The sequence below is a fragment of the Dendrobates tinctorius genome, unplaced genomic scaffold, assembly GCF_039654945.1.
Source record: "Dendrobates tinctorius isolate UK_male_01 unplaced genomic scaffold, ASM3965494v1 ptg000063l, whole genome shotgun sequence".
In the NCBI taxonomy this organism is placed as follows: domain Eukaryota; kingdom Metazoa; phylum Chordata; class Amphibia; order Anura; family Dendrobatidae; genus Dendrobates; species Dendrobates tinctorius.
In genome coordinates this window covers 32,233,966-32,253,937 of record NW_027361731.1, presented here as the reverse complement: position 1 = coordinate 32,253,937, position 19,972 = coordinate 32,233,966, and the positions used below count along the sequence as shown (strand labels likewise).

The 19,972-nt window shown below is 45.2% G+C and overlaps 1 protein-coding gene across 3 annotated transcripts in view; it reads right to left on the bottom strand.

Moving 5' to 3' along the window:
* Positions 1-249: 249 nt before the first annotated feature.
* LOC141094104 (uncharacterized) overlaps positions 250-19,972 on the bottom strand; it is a 66,152-nt gene continuing 46,429 nt past the window's right edge. For 2 of the 3 annotated variants that reach the window (XM_073579831.1, XM_073579832.1), the window contains exon 12: positions 250-1,829. In XM_073579831.1, the coding sequence (XP_073435932.1) occupies positions 658-1,829 (1,172 nt within the window). In that variant the 3' untranslated portion in view covers positions 250-657. The remainder of the gene's footprint in view (positions 1,830-19,972) is intronic. The other variant, XM_073579833.1, reaches the window with a different exon arrangement.

The window sequence follows — 19,972 nt, the reverse complement described above, 5'->3', positions numbered from 1 at the left end:
GGTTAATAAACTTCTTGAATGTGGTTTTGAGCACCTTGAGGGGTCTAGTGTTTAGAATGGTGCCACTTTTGGGTATTTTCTGTCATGTACACCCCTCAAAATGACTTTAAATATGATGTGGTCCCTAAAAAAAATGGTTTTGTAAATTTTGTTGTAAAAATGAGAAATCGCTGGTCAACTTTTAAACCTTATAACTTCCTAACAAAAAAAAAATTTTGCTTCCAAAATTGTGCTGATGTAAAGTAGACATGTGGGAAATGTTATTTATTAAGAAATTTGTGTGACACATCTCTCTGATTTGAGGGCATAAAAATTTAAAGTTTTAAAATTGCAAAATTTTCGCCATATTTCCATTTTTTCCATAAATAAACACAAGACTTATCGAAGAAATTTTACCACTAATATGAAGTACAATATGTTACGAAAAAACAGTCTTAGAATCAGCGGGATCCATTAAAGCGTTCCAGAGTTATAACCTCATAAAGGGACAGTGGTCAGAATTGTAAAAATTGGCCTGGTCATTAAGCTGCAAACTGGCTCTGTCGCTAAGGGGTTAATGTTGTTACGACTGTTGTGTTTGAAACTGTTAAACTGTCAACTCTGCGGAATATGTTGGCGCTCTATAAATAACGATTATTATTATGAACAGGAAAAAGGCTACTCCCTTGTGTGAGTTCTCTGGTGCCTAACAACATTTGATTTATGTGTAAACCATTTCCCACATTCTGAACAGGAAAAAGGCTTCTCCCCTGTGTGAGTTCTATGGTGATTAACCAAATCTGAATTCTGGATAAAACATTTCCCACATTCTGAACAGGAAAAAGGCTTCTCCCCTGTGTGGGTTCGCTGGTGCTTAACCAAATCTGAATTCTGGTTAAAACACTTCCCACATTCTGAACAGGAAAAAGGCATCTCCCCTATGTGGGTTCGCTTGTGAATAACTAGACTTGATTTCTGGTGAAAACACATCCCACATTCTGAACAGCAAAACGGCTTCTCCCGTGTGTGAGTTCTCTGGTGATTAACAAAATCTGATTTCTGTATAAAACATTTCCCACATTCTGAACAGGAAAAAGGCTTCTCCCCTGTGTGAATTCTCTGGTGCTTAACCAAAGATGATCTCTGGTTAAAATCCTTTCCACATTCTGAACAGCAAAAAGGCTTCTCCCCTGTGTGAGTTCTCTGGTGTCTAACAAGATTAGATTTATGTTTAAAATATTTCCCACATTCTGAACAGAAATAAGGCTTCTCTCCTGTGTGAGTTCTCTGGTGGTTAACAAGTTGTGATCTACGTGCAAAACATTTCCTACATTCTGAACAGGAATAAGGCTTCTCCCCTGTGTGAGTTCTCTGGTGTATAACAAGATTAGATTTATATTTAAAATATTTCTCACATTCTGAACAGGAAAAATGTTTCTCTTCTGTGTGAGTTCTCTCATGCCTAACAAGGTTTGAATTCCTGTTAAAGCATTTCCCACACTTGGAGCAAGAAAATCTTTTCTCCGTTGTTTGATTTTTTTGATGGTTAAGAAACGACTTTTTGAGGGGAAATCGATTTCTATATTCTGAATGTGAAAATGACTTATCTTCTTTAGGAGCAGTTTCTTTTTTGATGCTTATTTTGCTACTTTCATTTTCCTTAGTAGTCAGTAATAAGTCAGAAGACAGGTCCTGTTTCACAGGATCAGATGACAGATCTTTACTGTAAAGGGATGCTGGTATATCTGGAGCATTGGCAATCACTTCAGTTGCATCCTGTGGGATTTCGAGATCATCTGATTTAAAAATTGAAGATATCAGCTGTCCTGATCTCCCGTTAGAGTCATCTGCTAAGAAAAAAAACAATTATTTTGAATAAAATATCCTTGAATTTTATATTTTTGAAAATGGCTACTTAAACTGTCTGTAAAAATGGCAAGTTATGTAAAAATATTGAATGACTGACCAAGTGTCAATGACAGTTCACAGTCTAATAGAAAAAGTTAGAGGATGAACCAGTAGTGTGTGGTGTTGAACTGTTTGTTCATTCTGCCTCCCAAATATAATAAATAAAAAGTAACCCATCAATGATATGAAGGCGAAAATACCACCAATAAAAACTCCTACTCAACTCACAAAAAACAAGTTCCCACTCAGGTCCATCATCTGTCATAGAAAAAACAGATGTCCATATTATTAGCGGCTCAAAGACTCTTGAAAAGCAACATGGCTTTCATAAACAAATCCAGCAAAATGCACTCTTTCCAAGTCAAATCTCCCCCTCGCTTCTGAGCTTTGCAGTGTACCTAAACCACATTTACCATCCATGTATTTGGCATCACTGTAATGAGAAGGACCCACTTAGTTTTCTATGTGCGTGTCTAGTGGAGCACAATCTGGGCATTATGTGCTGGGCAATAATATGGCACATTTGTAATCTTCACTCTCCAACATCCCCTGTGTGCTAATTTCCACAAAGTGCCTGTGGAGTCAAAATAGTCACTACTCTTATAGATTAATTGACCGAGGGTTATAATTTCCAAAATGTAGTCACTTTATGAGGATTTCTGCTGCTCTGGATTTCTGACATTTTGTCATATTGAGACTTCTTCAAACGGTATGTGTCATTTTCTCCAGGATCTGCTCCGGTGACGTCTGCTTCTGTCACCAGGTGCCATCTTATTCATTCTGCAGGCAGCACCGGTGATGGAGGCGATGTTAGAAACAGAAGCTGTAGGCGGCACAGGCACTGTTCAGCCACTAAGATTAGGATGTCTGGGACCAGTAGTACCGTCCAGTCTGGCAGTATATGTGTGTGTGCTGTCCAGATGAAGTAATCTGCTCCCAGCTTCAGCCAATTGGAAAGCACCGCACCCTACTAAAGCTTGAAGCATATTACCGAAAGCTGTCAGATACAGCCTTGGCCTTCTCCGGTTCAGTCCTCAGGGGTCAGCTCCCAGCTTGTGCATTTGCTTCCTGTTATGAAGCCGCTCTGTTTACGGACTACTCTTGCATCTTATAACTTTTTATTTTCTCTCCTCTCCCAGTTCTAACTTGACTATCTATTCTTCTTGCTATTTCTCAGCACAAAACAACAGGTAACACCATTGCCCAAGCCTAGGAGTCTTTGTGTAAGTCCAGATCCATGTAGAAGGGTTAAAGGGTGATGAGCAAGACAATCCCTTGGATCTGGAAAATGTAGTAGATAGCACCAAGCCTCTTCATGGTGGACATCTTTTGAGCTGCCAATTGACCATGAACAATGCCCCCAATAAATTTTGTCGTCGAACTATTCCAGCAAAATTTGCCTTCATACAACTAAATGGCGCTCTTTCCCTTCTTAACCCTGCCATGTGCCCAGACAGTAGTGTACAACCGTATATAGGGTTTTGTCGTATTCAAGAGAAGTTGGAAAATAACTTGTAATGTCAATTTGTTTCCTATTATCCTTTGTGAAGAATTTCAAAGTTATCACCACATAAATTGTCATACGTCAGATTTGAAAAATGGGGTCTGATTACGAAGGCAAAACTGGCTGCAAGAAGTGGTTAAATCAGCATTTTCGGCACTAACTACTGTAGTTGAAAACCGAAGATTGATCATTTCAGTAGATGTATTATAGTCTAACTCAACAGTCTTCATCAGTAATAAATGAGCAGCTAGTGGTGAAACCTCTCTGGGTAATTAGAGTATGGGGCTCGGTGACGTCACAATCTAAACTATCGTAAGCTCCAATATTTTCTGACAGATGATTTTCTAGAAGAAATATTACACATTTATAGAGAACTGTGTATAATAGTGCAGAGCTGAGATGTCTTGAATTTAGATCTCAGGCATTTGGAAGAGGTAATGGAGACCTTATTTTAACCCCTTTCTGACATCAGACATACTATCCCGTCCATGGGACCCGGGCCCCTATGCCCATGGACGGGATAGTACGTCTAGCGCGATCAGCGGCACCCACGTGGTGAACGCCGCCGATCACGGCCGGGTGTCAGCTGATTAACCCCTTGCACACCGTGATCAAACACGATCGCGGTGTATCGGGGGTTAAAGGTAAGCATCGGCAGTAAGGGGGCTCCCTCCGTGCTTCCCTGAGCCCCCCCCCACAGCAGCGCAATGTGCAGCGCTGCTGTGGGGGGGCCCTTTCCCTGCAGGTCCCCGGATCCAAGATGGCGACGGGGACCTTCGGGGGCTTGTAGGGAGCCGACTTCCTCAGTGCCTGCAAAGCGCAGGCAAGGAGGAAACCTGCACACTGCCTGTGACAGATTGCTGATCTGTCACAGTGATCTGTGATGTGACAGATCAGCGATCTGTCACAGGACAATGATGTCCCCCCTGGGACAACCTAATAAAGTTAAAAAAAAAAAGTGTAAAAATAATTTTAAAAAAATCGCTAAATAAATTTAAAAAAAAAGGAAAAAATATTCCCTAATAAATTCATTTTTTGGAAATAATAATAATAAAAAAAACAATAAAAGTACACATATTTGGTATCGCCGCGTCCGTTCCGACCTGCCCTATAAAACTGTCCCATTAGTTAACCCCTTTAGCAAACCCCTTAAAAAATAAAAATAAAAAACGAAGCAAAAAATAATGAATTATTATCATACCGCCGAACAAAAAGTGCAATAACGCGCGATCAAAAAGACGCATGTAAATATCCATGGTACCGCTGAAAACGTCATCTTGTCTTGCAAAAAACGAGCCACCATACAGCATCATCAGCGAAAAAAATAAAAAACTTATAGCTCGCAGAATAAAGCGATGCAAAAATAATTATTTTTTATATAAAATTGTTTTCATTGCATAAAAGCGGCAAAACATAAAAAAACAACATAAATGAGGTATCGCTGTAACCGTACTGACCCGAAGAATAAAACCGCTTTATCAATTTTACCACACATGGAATGGTGTAAACGCACCCCCCAAAAGAAATTGATGAAACGCTGGGTTTTGTTCATTCTGCGTCCCAAAAATCGGAATAAAAAGCGATGAAAAAATATCACATGCCCGAAAATGGTACCAATAAAAACGTCAACTCGTCCCGCAAAAAATAAGACCTCACATGACTCTGTGGGTCAAAATATGGAAAAATTATAGCTCTCAATATGTGGTGATGCAAAAACTATTTTTACAATAAAAAGCGTCTTTTCTCGTGTGACAGCTGCCAAACATAAAAACCGCCATAAATAGTAAATCAAACCCCCCGTTATCACCCCCTTAGTTAGGGAAAAATAATAAAATTAAAAAAATGTATTTATTTCCATTTTCCCATTAGGGTTAGGGCTAGGGTTAGGGCCAGGATTAGGGCTGAGATTAGGGTTAGGGGTGTGTTGGGGTTAGGGTTGGAGTTAGAATTGGGGGGTTTCCACTGTTTGGGCACATCAGGTGCTCTCCAAATGCAACATGGCGTCTGATCTCAATTCCAGCCAATTCTGCGTTGAAAAAGTCAAATGGTGATCCTTCCCTTCCAAGCTCTGCCATGCGCCCAAACAGTGTTTTACCCCCACATATAGGGTATCAGCCTACTCAGGACAAATTGCAAAACAACTTTTGGGGTCTTATTTCTCCTGTTGCCCTTAGGAAAATAAAAAATTGGGGTTAAAAATATCATTTTTGTGGGAAAAAAATATGATTTTTTTATTTTCACGCCCGGGCGTTATAAACTTCTGTGAAGCCCTTGGGGGTTCAAAGTGCTCACCACACATCTAGATAAGTTCCTTAGGGGGTTTAGTTTACAAAATGGTGTCATTTGTAGGGGGTATCCACTGTTTAGGTACATCAGGGGCTCTCCAAAGGCATCATGACACCCGCAGAGCATTCCATCAAAGTCTGCATTCCAATACGTCAATAATTCCCTTCCGAGCCCCGACGTGGGCCCATACAGTAGTTTTCTCCCACATATGGGGTATCAGGGTACTCAGGAAAAATTGGACAACAACTTTTGGGGTCCATTTTCTCCTGGTACCCTTGGAAAAATAAAAAAAATTGGGGACTAAATGATCATGTTTGTGGAAAAAATAAGATTTTTTTATTTTCACGCCCGGGCATTACAAACTTCTGTGAAGCCCTTGGGGGTTCAAAGTGCTCACCACACATCTAGATAAGTTCCTTAGGGGGTCTAGTTTCCAAAATGGGGTCACTTGGGGGATTCCACTGTTTAGGTACATCAGAGGCTTTCCAAATGCCAAATGGTGTCCGATCTCAATTCCAGCCAAAAAAGTCAAATGGCGCTGCTTCCCTTCCGAGCTCTGCCATGCGCCCAAATTGTGGTTTACCCCCACATATGGGGTATCAGCGTACTCAGGACAAATTGCACAATAACTTTTAGGGTCCTGTTACCCTTGGGAAAGTAAGAATTGAGGGTGAAAAGATCATTTTTGTGGAAAAAATATGATTTTATAATTGTACGGCTGTACGTTATAAACTTCTGTGAAGCCTTTGTGGGTTCAAAGTTCTCACCAAACATCTAGATAAGTTCCTTGGGGGGTCTAGTTTCCAAAATGGGGTCACTTGTGGGGGGTTTCCACTGTTTAGGTACATCAGGGGCTCTCCAAACGTGACATGGCGTCCGATCAGAATTCCAGCCAATTTTGCATTGAAAAAGTCAAACGGCGCTCCTTCCCTTCTGAGCTCTGCCATGCGCCGAAACAGTGGTTGTCCCCCCACATATCAGGTATCAGCGTACTCAGGACAAACTGCACAATAACTTTTGCAGTCCAATTTCTCCTATTACCCTTGGTAAAATAAAAAAAATTGAACCTGAAATATTTTTTTTGTGAAAAAAAGTTAAATGTTAATTTTTTTTTAAATATTCAAAAAATTCCTGTGAAGCACTTGAAGGGTTAATAAACTTCTTGAATGTGGTTTTGAGCAACTTGAGGGGTGCAATTTTTAGAATGGTGTCACTTCTGGGTATTTTCTATCATATAGACCCCTCAAAGTGACTTCAAATGTGATGTGGTCCGTAAAAATAAAATGGTGTTGCAAAAATGAGAAATCGCTGGTCAAATTTTAACCCTTATAACTTCCTAACAAAAAAAATTTTGGTTCCAAAATTGTGCTGATGTAAAGTAAACATGTGGGAAATGTTACTTATTAAGTTTTTTGTGTGCCGTATCTCTGTGATTTAAGGGCATAAAAATTCAAAGTTGGAAAATTGCGAAATTTTCGCCAAATTTGTTTTTTTCACAAATAAACGCAAGTTTTATGAATGAAATTTTACCACTAACATGAAGTACAATATGTCGCGAGAAAACAAAGTCAGAATCACCGGGATCCATGGAAGCTCCAGAGTTATTACCTCATAAAGGGACAGTGATCAGAATTGTAAAAATTGGCCCGGTCATGAACGTGCATAGAATCATAGAATCGTAGAGATGGAAGGGACCTCCTGGGCCATCTGGTCCAACCCCCTGCTCAAAGCAGGATTCGCTAAATCATCCCAGTCAGATGTCTGTCCAGCCTCTGTTTGAAGAATTCCATTGAAGGAGAACTCACCACTTCTTGTGGCAGCTTGTTCCACTCATTGATCACTCTAACTGTCAAAAAGTTTTTTCTAATATCTAATCTGTGTCTCCTCCCATTCAGTTTCATCCCATTGCTTCTAGTCTTTCCTTGTGCAAATGAGAATAAAGGTGATCCTTCTACAATCTGACAGCCCTTTAAATATTTGTAGACAGCTATTAAGTCTCCTCTCAGTCTTCTCTTTTGCAAAATAAACATTCCCAAATCCTGCAACCTTTCCTCATAAGACAGGGTTTGCAGACTGGTCACCATTCTGGTCGCTCTTTTCTGAACTTGCTCCAGTTTGTTGATGTCTTTTTTAAAATGTGGTGCCCAAAACTGGACACAATATTCCAGATGAGGTCTGACCAAAGAGGAGTAGAGGGAAATAATGACTTCACGTGATCTAGACTGTATGCTTCTGTTAATACATCCTAGAATTGCATTTGCCTTTTTTGCTGCTGCATCACACTGTTGACTCATATTCAGTCTGTGATCTATTAGTATACCCAAGTCTTTTTCACATGTGCTGTTGCTTAGACCTATTCCTCCCATTCTGTATATGCTTTTTTCATTTTTATTGCCCAGATGTAGTACTTTGCATTTTTCCCTGTTAAAACCATTCTGTTAGTTGCTGCCCACTTCTCCAGTCTATTTATATCTTTTTGAATCCTCGCTCTCTCTTTTCTAGTATTAGCTATCCCTCCTAGCTTTGTGTCATCAGCAAATTTAATCAGTTTACCCTCAATTCCTTCATCTAAATCGTTGATAAAGATGTTGAACAATACAGGGCCCAGGACAGAGCCCTGTGGTACCCCACTTGAGACATTCTTCCAACTGGATGTGCAGCCATTTACGACCACTCTTTGGGTCCGATCACTAAGCCAGTTATGAATCCACCTAACAGTTGCCTTGTCCAGTCCATACTTAGTCATTTTTCAATAAGGATTGTATGAGATACTTTGTCAAATGCTTTGCTGAAGTCAAGATATACTATATCTACAGCATTTCCTTGATCCACCCAATCAGTGATTCCATCGTAGAAGGAAATTAAGTTAGTCTGACATGACTTATTAGTTACAAACCCATGCTGACTCTGTTTAATCACTTCATTCTTATCCAGGTACTGACATACATGTTGTTTAATAATTTGTTCAAAAATCTTTCCTGGTATAGAAGTCAGACTCACCGGCCTATAGTTGCCTGGGTCCACCTTCTTCCCCTTTTTGAAGATAGGAACAACATTTGCTCTTCTCCAGTCTTCTGGGACTTCTCATGTTCTCTAAGAATTTTCAAAGATTGTGGAGAGGGGTTCAAAAATTTCTTCTGCTATCTCCTTCAGTACTCTGGGGTGTAATTCATCTGGACCTGGAGACTTGAATTAATTTAGGTTAGCTAAGTGTTTCCTCACTATCTTTCTGTTTATAGATATCCTGGATTCTTCTATTCCCTTAATAGGACAGTGAAGAACAGTTGATGTTACATTTCCTTTCTGAGAGAAAACAGATGCAAAATAGGAATTTAAAAGTTCGGCCTTCTCAACATCCTGTCTTACCATTTCATCATTTTCATCCTGTAAAAATCCTATAGCATCTTTGACTTTTCTATTACTTTTGACATATCCCCAAAATCCTTTATTATTGCTTTTGACATCTCTTGCAAGCCTCAATTCATTGTCAGCTTTAGTTGATCTGATTTGTGCCCTGCAGGTTCTGCAGACAGCATTATATTCTTCTTTAGATATGCCTCCCTCTTTCCATTTTATAAACATTTTTTTCTTCCTTTTTAGCATGTGCTTAAGTTCTGTGTTCATCCATCCTGGCTTCCTTAAATGCTTCCTATTCTTCCCTCTTTTCGGAATTGTTAACAATTGTGCATTGAGAATTTCATTTTTCAAGATTTCCCATCCTTCCTGGACATTTTTGTCTTTAAGGATATCCAGCCATAGGATCCCTCCAATTCTCTTTCTGAATCCCTTAAAATCTGCCTTTCTGAAATCTAACCTTGACGTCTGAGTCTTCACAGGTCTTCCGCCTCTAGTTATCCAAAATTCTAAAATAGCATGGTCGCTACCTCCTAGGGTCCCAGCCACTTTTACCTCCTCAACCATTTCCTCCTTGTTTATAAGGATTAGATCCAAGGTAGCAGTTCTCCTTGTTTTCTCCCCTACCTTTTGGAAGATAAAGTTGTCAGCAAGAGAGGCTAAGAATTTCCTTGACCTTTTAGTTTTGCCTGAGAGAGATTCCCAACAAATGTCTGGATAGTTGAAATCTCCCATGACAACTATGTCATATTTTTTGGAGAACTTGGCCATTTGATGCATAAAGAGTTCATCCATATCTTCAGCTTGCACAGGCGGCCTGTAGTAAATGCCTACAATGGTGTCCTTTCCATTGTTCTGTCCTTGTATTCTTACCCAAACAGTTTCCACAGAACTCCCAGTCTCTGAAGCTTCAATCTCTGTGCAGATATACGCGTTTCTAACATACAATGCGACACCTCCTCCTCGTTTATCAAGTCTGTTTCTTGCAAATAAGTTGTATCCTTCTAGTCTTGTATTCCAATCATGTGTATCGTCCCACCAAGTTTCATTGATTCCAATGACATCATATTTTTAATTTCCTGTGTTAGTAGTTCCAATTCTCCTTGTTTGTTGCCCATGCTTTGTGCATTCGTATAGAAACATTTTAGTTTGTGATTGGTTTCTCTTTCTCCAATATTTTTATTAATTAGATTCTCTTGTCTTTGTTCTTCCATTCCACTTCTAATAGCAGAGTTCTCAATAGCATTTGTCAGGTGTATGGCTTTTTCTGGTCTTTTGCTTCCCTTCCCACATTGTTCTAGTTTAAAGCTCTCCTTACAAGTATAGCAAGGCGACTTCCAAATACATGTTTTCCAGTCTTCGTAAGGTGCACCCCATCTCTAGCAAGTAGTCCATCGTAAAGGTAATTCACTCCGTGATCCATAAATCCAAATTGTTGCTGACAGCACCATCGACGTAGCCAGTTGTTCACCTGCAGAATCTTATTCCACCTCCTTGCTCCATGGCCATCCACTGGGAGGATGGAAGAGAAGACCACCTGCGCTCCCAGTTCTTTCACTTTCTTGCCTAAGTCTTCAAAGTCTCTGCAGATGGTTTCCAGGTCGTTTCTTGCGGTGTCATTTGTCCCCACATGTAGTAGCAGGAATGGGTAGTCATCTGTAGGTCTGAAGAGTCCTGATATCCTGTCAGACACATCTTTAATTTTTGCACCTGGAAGACAGCACATTTCTCTTGAAGTTATATCTGGTCTGCAGATAGCGGCCTCTGTTCCTCTCAACAGGGAATCCCCCATGACCACCACTCTCCGTTTCTTCTTCACAATGTTTTTCTTTCTCCATCCAGGAGGACTCTGAAGGCATACAAGGTTGCTGTTTGTGGGCAAAGTCTTATCCTGATGTATTTCTTCATCGTTTTCCTGCGTGAGAGCCTGGTACTGGTTCCTGAGAAGTATGGGCGCTGACTGCCTCCCGATCCTCCCGCTTCTCTGGGTCACATGTCTCCATTCCTCTGTTTCTTCAGGTGCACTTCGAATTTCCTCTCTTTCTGTAACATGAAGAGATAATTCTGCTCTAAGAACTCTTCACCTTCCTTAATGATCTTCAACGTAGCTAACCTCTCTTCAAGATTTTGCAACTTTTCCTCCAACAGGGACACAAGCTTGCATTTGTGGCATGTGAAGTTTGGCTTTTCCACTGGTAAGTCTGTGAATATGTAGCAAGAAGTGCAGCTCACCAAATGGCTCCTGGCCTCTTCCATATTGCGATGGATTTTCGGATTTTGGTTTTCCGATTTCCTCTTTTCAGCTGCAACGGCCAAAACCCAGTGATCGTTGAGCTCGCGGAGACTCTTCACTTATCCCAGAAGGCACTGGGAATATGCAAATGATCTCCTCAAGACTCTTCCCCTGGTGCAAACCACCCTTGGGGGTAAAGTGGTTAAAGACTACCAGGGAGTTACAGACTCACATACGTGAGGCAGGCCGATCCCACCACAAATCATACAAAACGAAGAACTGTAACCTAATCAGCAAAGAATAAAAAATATTTTACATCCCCAACAACAGTAAACCAGAGTTTCCCTCATTTATGGTGGATCATTGGAGCCACTATGAATCCTGAGGAGAAGATTAGAGAAAATAATATTGCTCCCCATTTCAGGAGAGATTGTGCAGTAATCTGAATTCCTTAGGATCAAAAGCATAATGTATTTTATGACATGAAGTGAATCCATGAAACCAGGGCTGGAGCCATGCCAACACATCTCCTGCAAATCAACAGCCGCGGAGACACCATCACATGTTTCTCAACGCAGGCAATTACTAGCCAGGTCTTTCCCCGGGAAGGAACAACCACGGGAAGGGCAGTCTCCAATGAAGGAAACCACCTATGCCAAAACATGGTATCCATCCACACAGCAGAAGCTTTGTCACTAGAGTTGAGCGATACCAGCCGATACTTGAAAATATCGGATCGGAATGGATCGGCCAATCTTAAAAAAAAGTATCGGTATCGCCGATTCCGATACCGGGAACCAATGCAAGTCAATGGGGCCAAAATATCGGAATTAAAAAAAACCCTTTCTTTCCTTGTAGGTTAATTCTACATGAAGAAAAACAACTAAGAATAATGTAGAATGTATTGTGGGAGGTGGAGGAGACATTAAAGCCATAGAGGTTTAGCCCAATCAAATGGAATAGCAGGAATTAAACTTTTTTTTTAAAGACGTTAGGAGTTACAAAGATATTGACTATGTTAGCCTCATTTATATTTTGCCAGACATGTGTGTCTTCTTCTTCTTTCTTCTTTCTTCTTCTTTCTTATTCTTCTTCCTTTTTTTACCTTCTTCTTCTTATTATTATTCCTTTTTTTACATTCTTCTTCTTCTTCCTTTTTTTACATTCTTCTACTTCCTTTTTTTACATTCTTCTTCTTATTCCTTTTTTTACATTCTTCTTCTTCCTTTTTTTAAATTCTTCTACTTCCTTTTTTTACATTCTTCTTCTTCTTCCTTTTCTTACATTCTTCATATTCTTCTTATTCAACAATTATTATTCTACATATTCAACTTCTTCATCTTCTTCCTGTTTGTGTCAGGCATTCCTGTAGTTGTTATCTAGAAAAGTTAGAAGTTTACACCTTCCGTTCTGCCTGTCACAAAAGATTTACAACAGGATTTGTCCGCGTTCAGTTTGGCCTGCAGCAGCAGGCCTTTTCCAGGGGCACCACGAGGAGGAACGGACTCACCCCCATACACTGCTTAGTCTTCTTCTGCTTATAAATAAGATAATATCATTTGCTCAGAGTATTAGTCTTATGCTTAATGTTCTTCTGCTTTGTTTTTTTATGCTTCTTTGTCTTCTCTCTCTTGTTGTTCTGCATCTTGGTGGTTGTCTTCCTGTTCTTTGTCCTCTTGAACCAGCTAACGGTACTGGCACCCGGAGGGGCAGCAGAAGGAACAAGAGCCAATGGCACTACCGAGGACCAGCTGACGGTGCTGGAACCCGGTTACTAAGCAGGAGGTACCTGTGCTACAATGCACTACCACGGACCAGCAGACGTTGCCGGAACTCGGATACCGAGATGGAGGCACCTAGGCCAAAGGCTCTGATGAGAACCAGCTGATGGTGCTGGAACCCGGAGGGGTAGCATAAGCTGCAAGAGCAAATGGAAATAGCGAGGACCAGCTGACAGTGCTGGCACCCGGAGGGGCAGCAGAAGGAATAAGAGCCAATGGCACAACCGAGGACCAGCTGACGGTGCTGGAACCCGGTTACTAAGCAGGAGGTACCTGTGCTACAAAGCACTACCAAGGACCAGCAGACGTTGCCGGAACTCGGATACCGAGATGGAGGCACCTAGGCCAAAGGCTCTGACGAGAACCAGCTGACGGTGCTGGAACCCGGAGAGGTAGCATAAGCTGCAAGAGAAAATGGAAATAGCGAGGACCAGCTGACAGTGCTGGCACCCGGAGGGGCAGCAGAAGGAATAAGAGCCAATGGCACAAACGAGGACCAGCTGACCGTGCTGGAACCCGGTTACTAAGCAGGAGGTACCTGTGCTACAAAGCACTACCAAGGACCAGCAGACGTTGCCGGAACTCGGATACCGAGATGGAGGCACCTAGGCCAAAGGCTCTGACGAGAACCAGCTGACAGTGCTGGAACCCGGAGGGGTAGCAGAAGTTACCCCTGAAAAGCAAAGTTGGCATGCCGCAAGCTGGCCGCAGTTACCGAATCACACAGTCCTACAGGGGGTGCTTGTCCTACTGGCACTACGGAACAAGCCTTTCTTACCAGAACCCGCAGTCCACATAGGAAGCACCTAAACTGCTGGCACCCTAGCCTCGGCTAACCCAACCGCAACACGACATGGCAACTTGGGGTGGCAAACTGACATTGACACTTCCCGGAAACAGCAGGCAGGGCTGGAACCAAGCTGGGCAGGAGTGAGTACCCGTGCCAAAGTCAGTTATGAGCAGCAACTGGCGATGTTGGAGCCCAGGGACAAGCACTTAGCAGGCTGAGGCCTGATGTGCTGTCAATTGGGAGGCAGCAGGACAGATTGTCATCAAAACAGCAGGGGAACAGCTGACGTTACTGAACCCCACAAACACAGGAGCTAGTGTTTTACTCTGTGAAGACGGCACTTCCGAGCAACAACTGGCTGTGTTGAAGCCCAGGGACAAGCACGGAGCAGGCTGAGGCTGCATTGAAGAAATTTTAAGATCGGTTGTAGACTTCTACTAATTTTAACCAAGCTCCACTTAGGCCTGTGGCTTCACTGATTTTCGTATTTCCCCTGTCCTCCAACCCCGCCAGTTACAGCTCCGAAGTGGCGTCTGCACAATCCACACTTGTTCCTGTGTAACAGGTGTTCAGTCCGGTCAGTTAATCCCCTGATGTGTGTCCGGCAATGTCGCCTGCTCTGTCCACATTCCCATAACTAGAGCAGGGGATCAGCTGACGTTACTGAACTAGTTATGGGAATGTGGACAGAGCAGGCGACATTGCCGGACACACATCAGGGGATTAACTGACCGGACTGAACACCTGTAACACAGGAACAAGTGTGGATTGTGCAGACGCCACTTCGGAGCTGTAACTGGCAGGGTTGGAGGACAGGGGAAATACGAGAGACAGTGGAGCCACAGGCCTAATTGGAGCACGGTTAAAAATCAGTAGTGGTACGACTGTGTAGGCAGCAGGAGACTTTGCCATCCACACAGCAGGGGATCAGCTGACGTTACTGAACCCCACTGAGACACGGGAGCAAGTGTCTCTTTCCGTGTGGACGGCACTTCCGAGCTACAACTGGCTGTGTTGAAGCCCAGGAAATAGGAGAGTGTAGGCAGAGGCCTACTGTATTTGGAATGTGGAGACAGCGGGAGAGACTGCCATCCACACAGCAGGGGATCAGCTGACGTTACTGAACCCCACTGAGACACGGGAGCAAGTGTCTCTTTCCGTGTGGACGGCACTTCCGAGCTACAACTGGCTGTGTTGAAGCCCAGGAAATAGGAGGGTGTAGGCAGAGGCCTACTGTATTTGGAATGTGGAGACAGCAGGAGAGACTGCCATCCACACAGCAGGGGATCAGCTGACGTTACTGAACCCCACTGAGACACGGGAGCAAGTGTCTCTTTCCGTGTGGACGGCACTTCCGAGCTACAACTAGCTGTGTTGAAGCACAGGAAATAGGAGGGTGTAGGCAGAGGCCTACTGTATTTGGAATGTGGAGACAGCAGGAGAGACTGCCATCCACACAGCAGGGGATCAGCTGACGTTACTGAACCCCACTGAGACACGGGAGCAAGTATCTCTTTCCGTGTGGACGGCACTTCCGAGCTACAACTGGCTGTGTTGAAGCCCAGGAAATAGGAGGGTGTAGGCAGAGGCCTACTGTATTTGGAATGTGGAGACAGCAGGAGAGACTGCCATCCACACAGCAGGGGATCAGCTGACGTTACTGAACCCCACTGAGACACGGGAGCAAGTGTCTCTTTCCGTGTGGACGGCACTTCCGAGCTACAACTGGCTGTGTTGAAGCCCAGGAAATAGGAGGGTGTAGGCAGAGGCCTACTGTATTTGGAATGTGGTGACAGCAGAAGAGACTGCCATCCACACAGCAGGGGATCAGCTGACGTTACTGAACCCCACTGAGACACGGGAGCAAGTGTCTCTTTCCGTGTGGACGGCACTTCCGAGCTACAACTGGCTGTGTTGAAGCCCAGGAAATAGGAGGGTGTAGGCAGAGGCCTACTGTATTTGGAATGTGGAGACAGCAGGAGAGACTGCCATCCACACAGCAGGGGATCAGCTGACGTTACTGAACCCCACTGAGACACGGGAGCAAGTGTCTCTTTCCGTGTGGACGGCACTTCCGAGCTACAACTGGCTGTGTTGAAGCCCAGGAAATAGGAGGGTGTAGGCAGAGGCCTACTGTATTTGGAATGTGGAGACAGCAGGAGAGATTGCCATCCACACAGCAGGGGATCAGCTGACGTTACTGAACCCCACTGAGACACGGGAGCAAGTGTCTCTTTCCGTGTGGACGGCACTTCCGAGCTACAACTGGCTGTGTTGAAGCCCAGGAAATAGGAGGGTGTAGGCAGAGGCCTACTGTATTTGGAATGTGGAGACAGCAGGAGAGACTGCCATCCACACAGCAGGGGATCAGCTGACGTTACTGAACCCCACTGATACACGGGAGCAAGTGTCTCTTTCCGTGTGGACGGCACTTCCGAGCTACAACTGGCTGTGTTGAAGCCCAGGAAATAGGAGGGTGTAGGCAGAGGCCTACTGTATTTGGAATGTGGAGACAGCAGGAGAGACTGCCATCCACACAGCAGGGGATCAGCTGACGTTACTGAACCCCACTGAGACACGGGAGCAAGTGTCTCTTTCCGTGTGGACGGCACTTCCGAGCTACAACTGGCTGTGTTGAAGCCCAGGAAATAGGAGGGTGTAGGCAGAGGCCTACTGTATTTGGAATGTGGAGACAGCAGGAGAGACTGCCATCCACACAGCAGGGGATCAGCTGACGTTACTGAACCCCACTGAGACACGGGAGCAAGTATCTCTTTCCGTGTGGACGGCACTTCCGAGCTACAACTGGCTGTGTTGAAGCCCAGGAAATAGGAGGGTGTAGGCAGAGGCCTACTGTATTTGGAATGTGGTGACAGCAGGAGAGACTGCCATCCACACAGCAGGGGATCAGCTGACGTTACTGAACCCCACTGAGACACGGGAGCAAGTGTCTCTTTCCGTGTGGACGGCACTTCCGAGCTACAACTGGCTGTGTTGAAGCCCAGGAAATAGGAGGGTGTAGGCAGAGGCCTACTGTATTTGGAATGTGGTGACAGCAGGAGAGACTGCCATCCACACAGCAGGGGATCAGCTGACGTTACTGAACCCCACTGAGACACGGGAGCAAGTGTCTCTTTCCGTGTGGACGGCACTTCCGAGCTACAACTGGCTGTGTTGAAGCCCAGGAAATAGGAGGGTGTAGGCAGAGGCCTACTGTCTTTGGAATGCGGAGACAGCAGGAGAGACTGCCATCTCCACAGCAGGGGAAAAGTTGGCAGTGCTGAACCCCACTAACACTCGAACGAATGTGTTTGGCTCTGAGGAGATGACACTTCTGAACACCAACTGACGCTGTTGGAGCCCAGGATTAGGCGAGGAGCAGGCTGGGGCCTGTTGCTTTTGGCAGGTGAAGTCAGCATGAGACTTGCCATCTCCACAGCAGGGGAACAGCTGGCAGTGCTGAACCCCACTAACACTTGAACGAATGTGTTTGGCTCTGTGGAGATGACACTTCTGAACACCAACTGACGCTGTTGGAGCCCAGGATCAGGCGTGGAGCAGGCTGGGGCCTACTGGATTTTGGCAGGTGTAGGCAGCAGGAGACTTGCCATCTCCACAGCAGGGGAACAGCTGGCAGTGCTGAACCCCACTAACACTCGAACGAATGTGTTTGGCTCTGTGGAGACGACACTTCTGAACACCAACTGACGCTGTTGGAGCCCAGGATTAGGCGAGGAGCAGGCTGGGGCCTGTTGCTTTTGGCAGGTGAAGGCAGCAGGAGACTTGCCATCTCCACAGCAGGGGAACAGCTGGCAGTGCTGAACCCCACTAACACTCGAACGAATGTGTTTGGCTCTGTGGAGATGACACTTCTGAACACCAACTGACGCTGTTGGAGCCCAGGATCAGGCGTGGAGCAGGCTGGGGCCTACTGGATTTTGGCAGGTGTAGGCAGCAGGAGACTTGCCATCTCCACAGCAGGGGAACAGCTGGCAGTGCTGAACCCCACTAACACTCGAACGAATGTGTTTGGCTCTGTGGAGATGACACTTCTGAACACCAACTGACGCTGTTGGAGCCCAGGATTAGGCGAGGAGCAGGCTGGGGCCTGTTGCTTTTGGCAGGTGAAGGCAGCAGGAGACTTGCCATCTCCACAGCAGGGGAACAGCTGGCAGTGCTGAACCCCACTAACACTTGAACGAATGTGTTTGGCTCTGTGGAGACGACACTTCTGAACACCAACTGACGCTGTTGGAGCCCAGGATTAGGCGAGGAGCAGGCTGGGGCCTGTTGCTTTTGGCAGGTGAAGGCAGCAGGAGACTTGCCATCTCCACAGCAGGGGAACAGCTGGCAGTGCTGAACCCCACTAACACTTGAACGAATGTGTTTGGCTCTGTGGAGACGACACTTCTGAACACCAACTGACGCTGTTGGAGCCCAGGATTAGGTGAGGAGCAGGCTGGGGCCTGTTGCTTTTGGCAGGTGAAGGCAGCAGGAGACTTGCCATCTCCACAGCAGGGGAACAGCTGGCAGTGCTGAACCCCACTAACACTCGAACGAATGTGTTTGGCTCTGTGGAGATGACACTTCTGAACACCAACTGACGCTGTTGGAGCCCAGGATCAGGCGTGGAGCAGGCTGGGGCCTACTGGATTTTGGCAGGTGTAGGCAGCAGGAGACTTGCCATCTCCACAGCAGGGGAACAGCTGGCAGTGCTGAACCCCACTAACACTCGAACGAATGTGTTTGGCTCTGTGGAGACGACACTTCTGAACACCAACTGACGCTGTTGGAGCCCAGGATTACGCATGCCGCATGCAGAGGCCAATGGGCAGCGGTTTTTATGGAGGTTGTTGACTACTACTGATTCTAACCATGCTCCACTTAGGCCTCTGGCTCCACTGTCTCTACTATTTACCCTGGCCTCCAACCCCGCCAGCTACATCTCTGAAGTGGCGTCAGCACAATCTACACTTATTCCTGTGTTACTGGTGCTCAGTCCCGTCAGTTGATCCCCTGATGTTTGTCCGGCAAGTTCGCCAGCTCTGTCCTCATTCCCACTACTGGTTATGGGAATGTGGACAGAGCAGGAGACCTTGCCGGACACACATCAGGGGATAAACTGATGGGACTGAGCCACAGGAACAAGTGTAGATTGTGCTGACGCCACTTCAGAGATGTAGATGGCGGGGTTGGAGGTCAGGGGAAATAGTAGAGACAGTGGAGCCAGAGACCTAAGTTGGGCACGGTTAAAAATCAGTAGTGGTTTGAATGTTGATGGAGCTGGTGACTTTGCCGTCCACACAGCAGGGGATCAGCTGGCGTTACTGAACCCCACTAACACAGGAGCTAGTGTGTTTCTCTGTGCAGACGACACATCTGAGCGACAACTGGCTGTGTTGAAGCACAGGGATTATAGTTCAGGTGGTAGAAAAATGAACACACCAGCAGACCTGGATACAGTTGCCAACCACTAATTTAGTGTGTAAGAGGAATGGCAAAGTCTTTGGAGATCCAGGCCTTGTTCATTTTCAGAAAAGTCAGCCGGTCAACATTATCGGAAGATAGTCGCGTGCGACGGTCTGTTAGTACACCACCTGCGGCACTAAAGACACGTTCCGATAATACACTGGCAGCAGGGCAAGCCAGCACCTCCAATGCATACTGGCTAAGCTCTGGCCATGTATCCAGCTTAGAGACCCAAAACTTGAAGGGGGAAGAGCCATCTGGGAGTACAGTGACAGGGCATGACATGTAGTCTGACACCATCTGACGGAAGCGTTGCCTCCTGCTGACTCGAGGCGTCGCTGATGGTGTAGACAATTGTGGTGGACACACAAAACTTTGCCACATTTGGGCCATAGTGGTCTTGCCTTGTGCTGCGGCGCTGCCTCTGCTCCCTCTTTGTGCAGAGTTTCCTCCACTGCCTCGACGCACAGAGCTGCTTTGTAAAGCACTAGCAACAATGCTGTCGGGTGGAATGGAAAACATTATGGACTGCACCAGTGACTCTTCGTACTCCCGCAGTTTACGCTCCCGGTTCAACGTTGGTATGAGCCTTTGTACGCTGTCCCGGTAGAGAGGATCTAGGAGGGTGTACACCCAATAATCAGCCGAGACGAGAATGTGGGCGATGC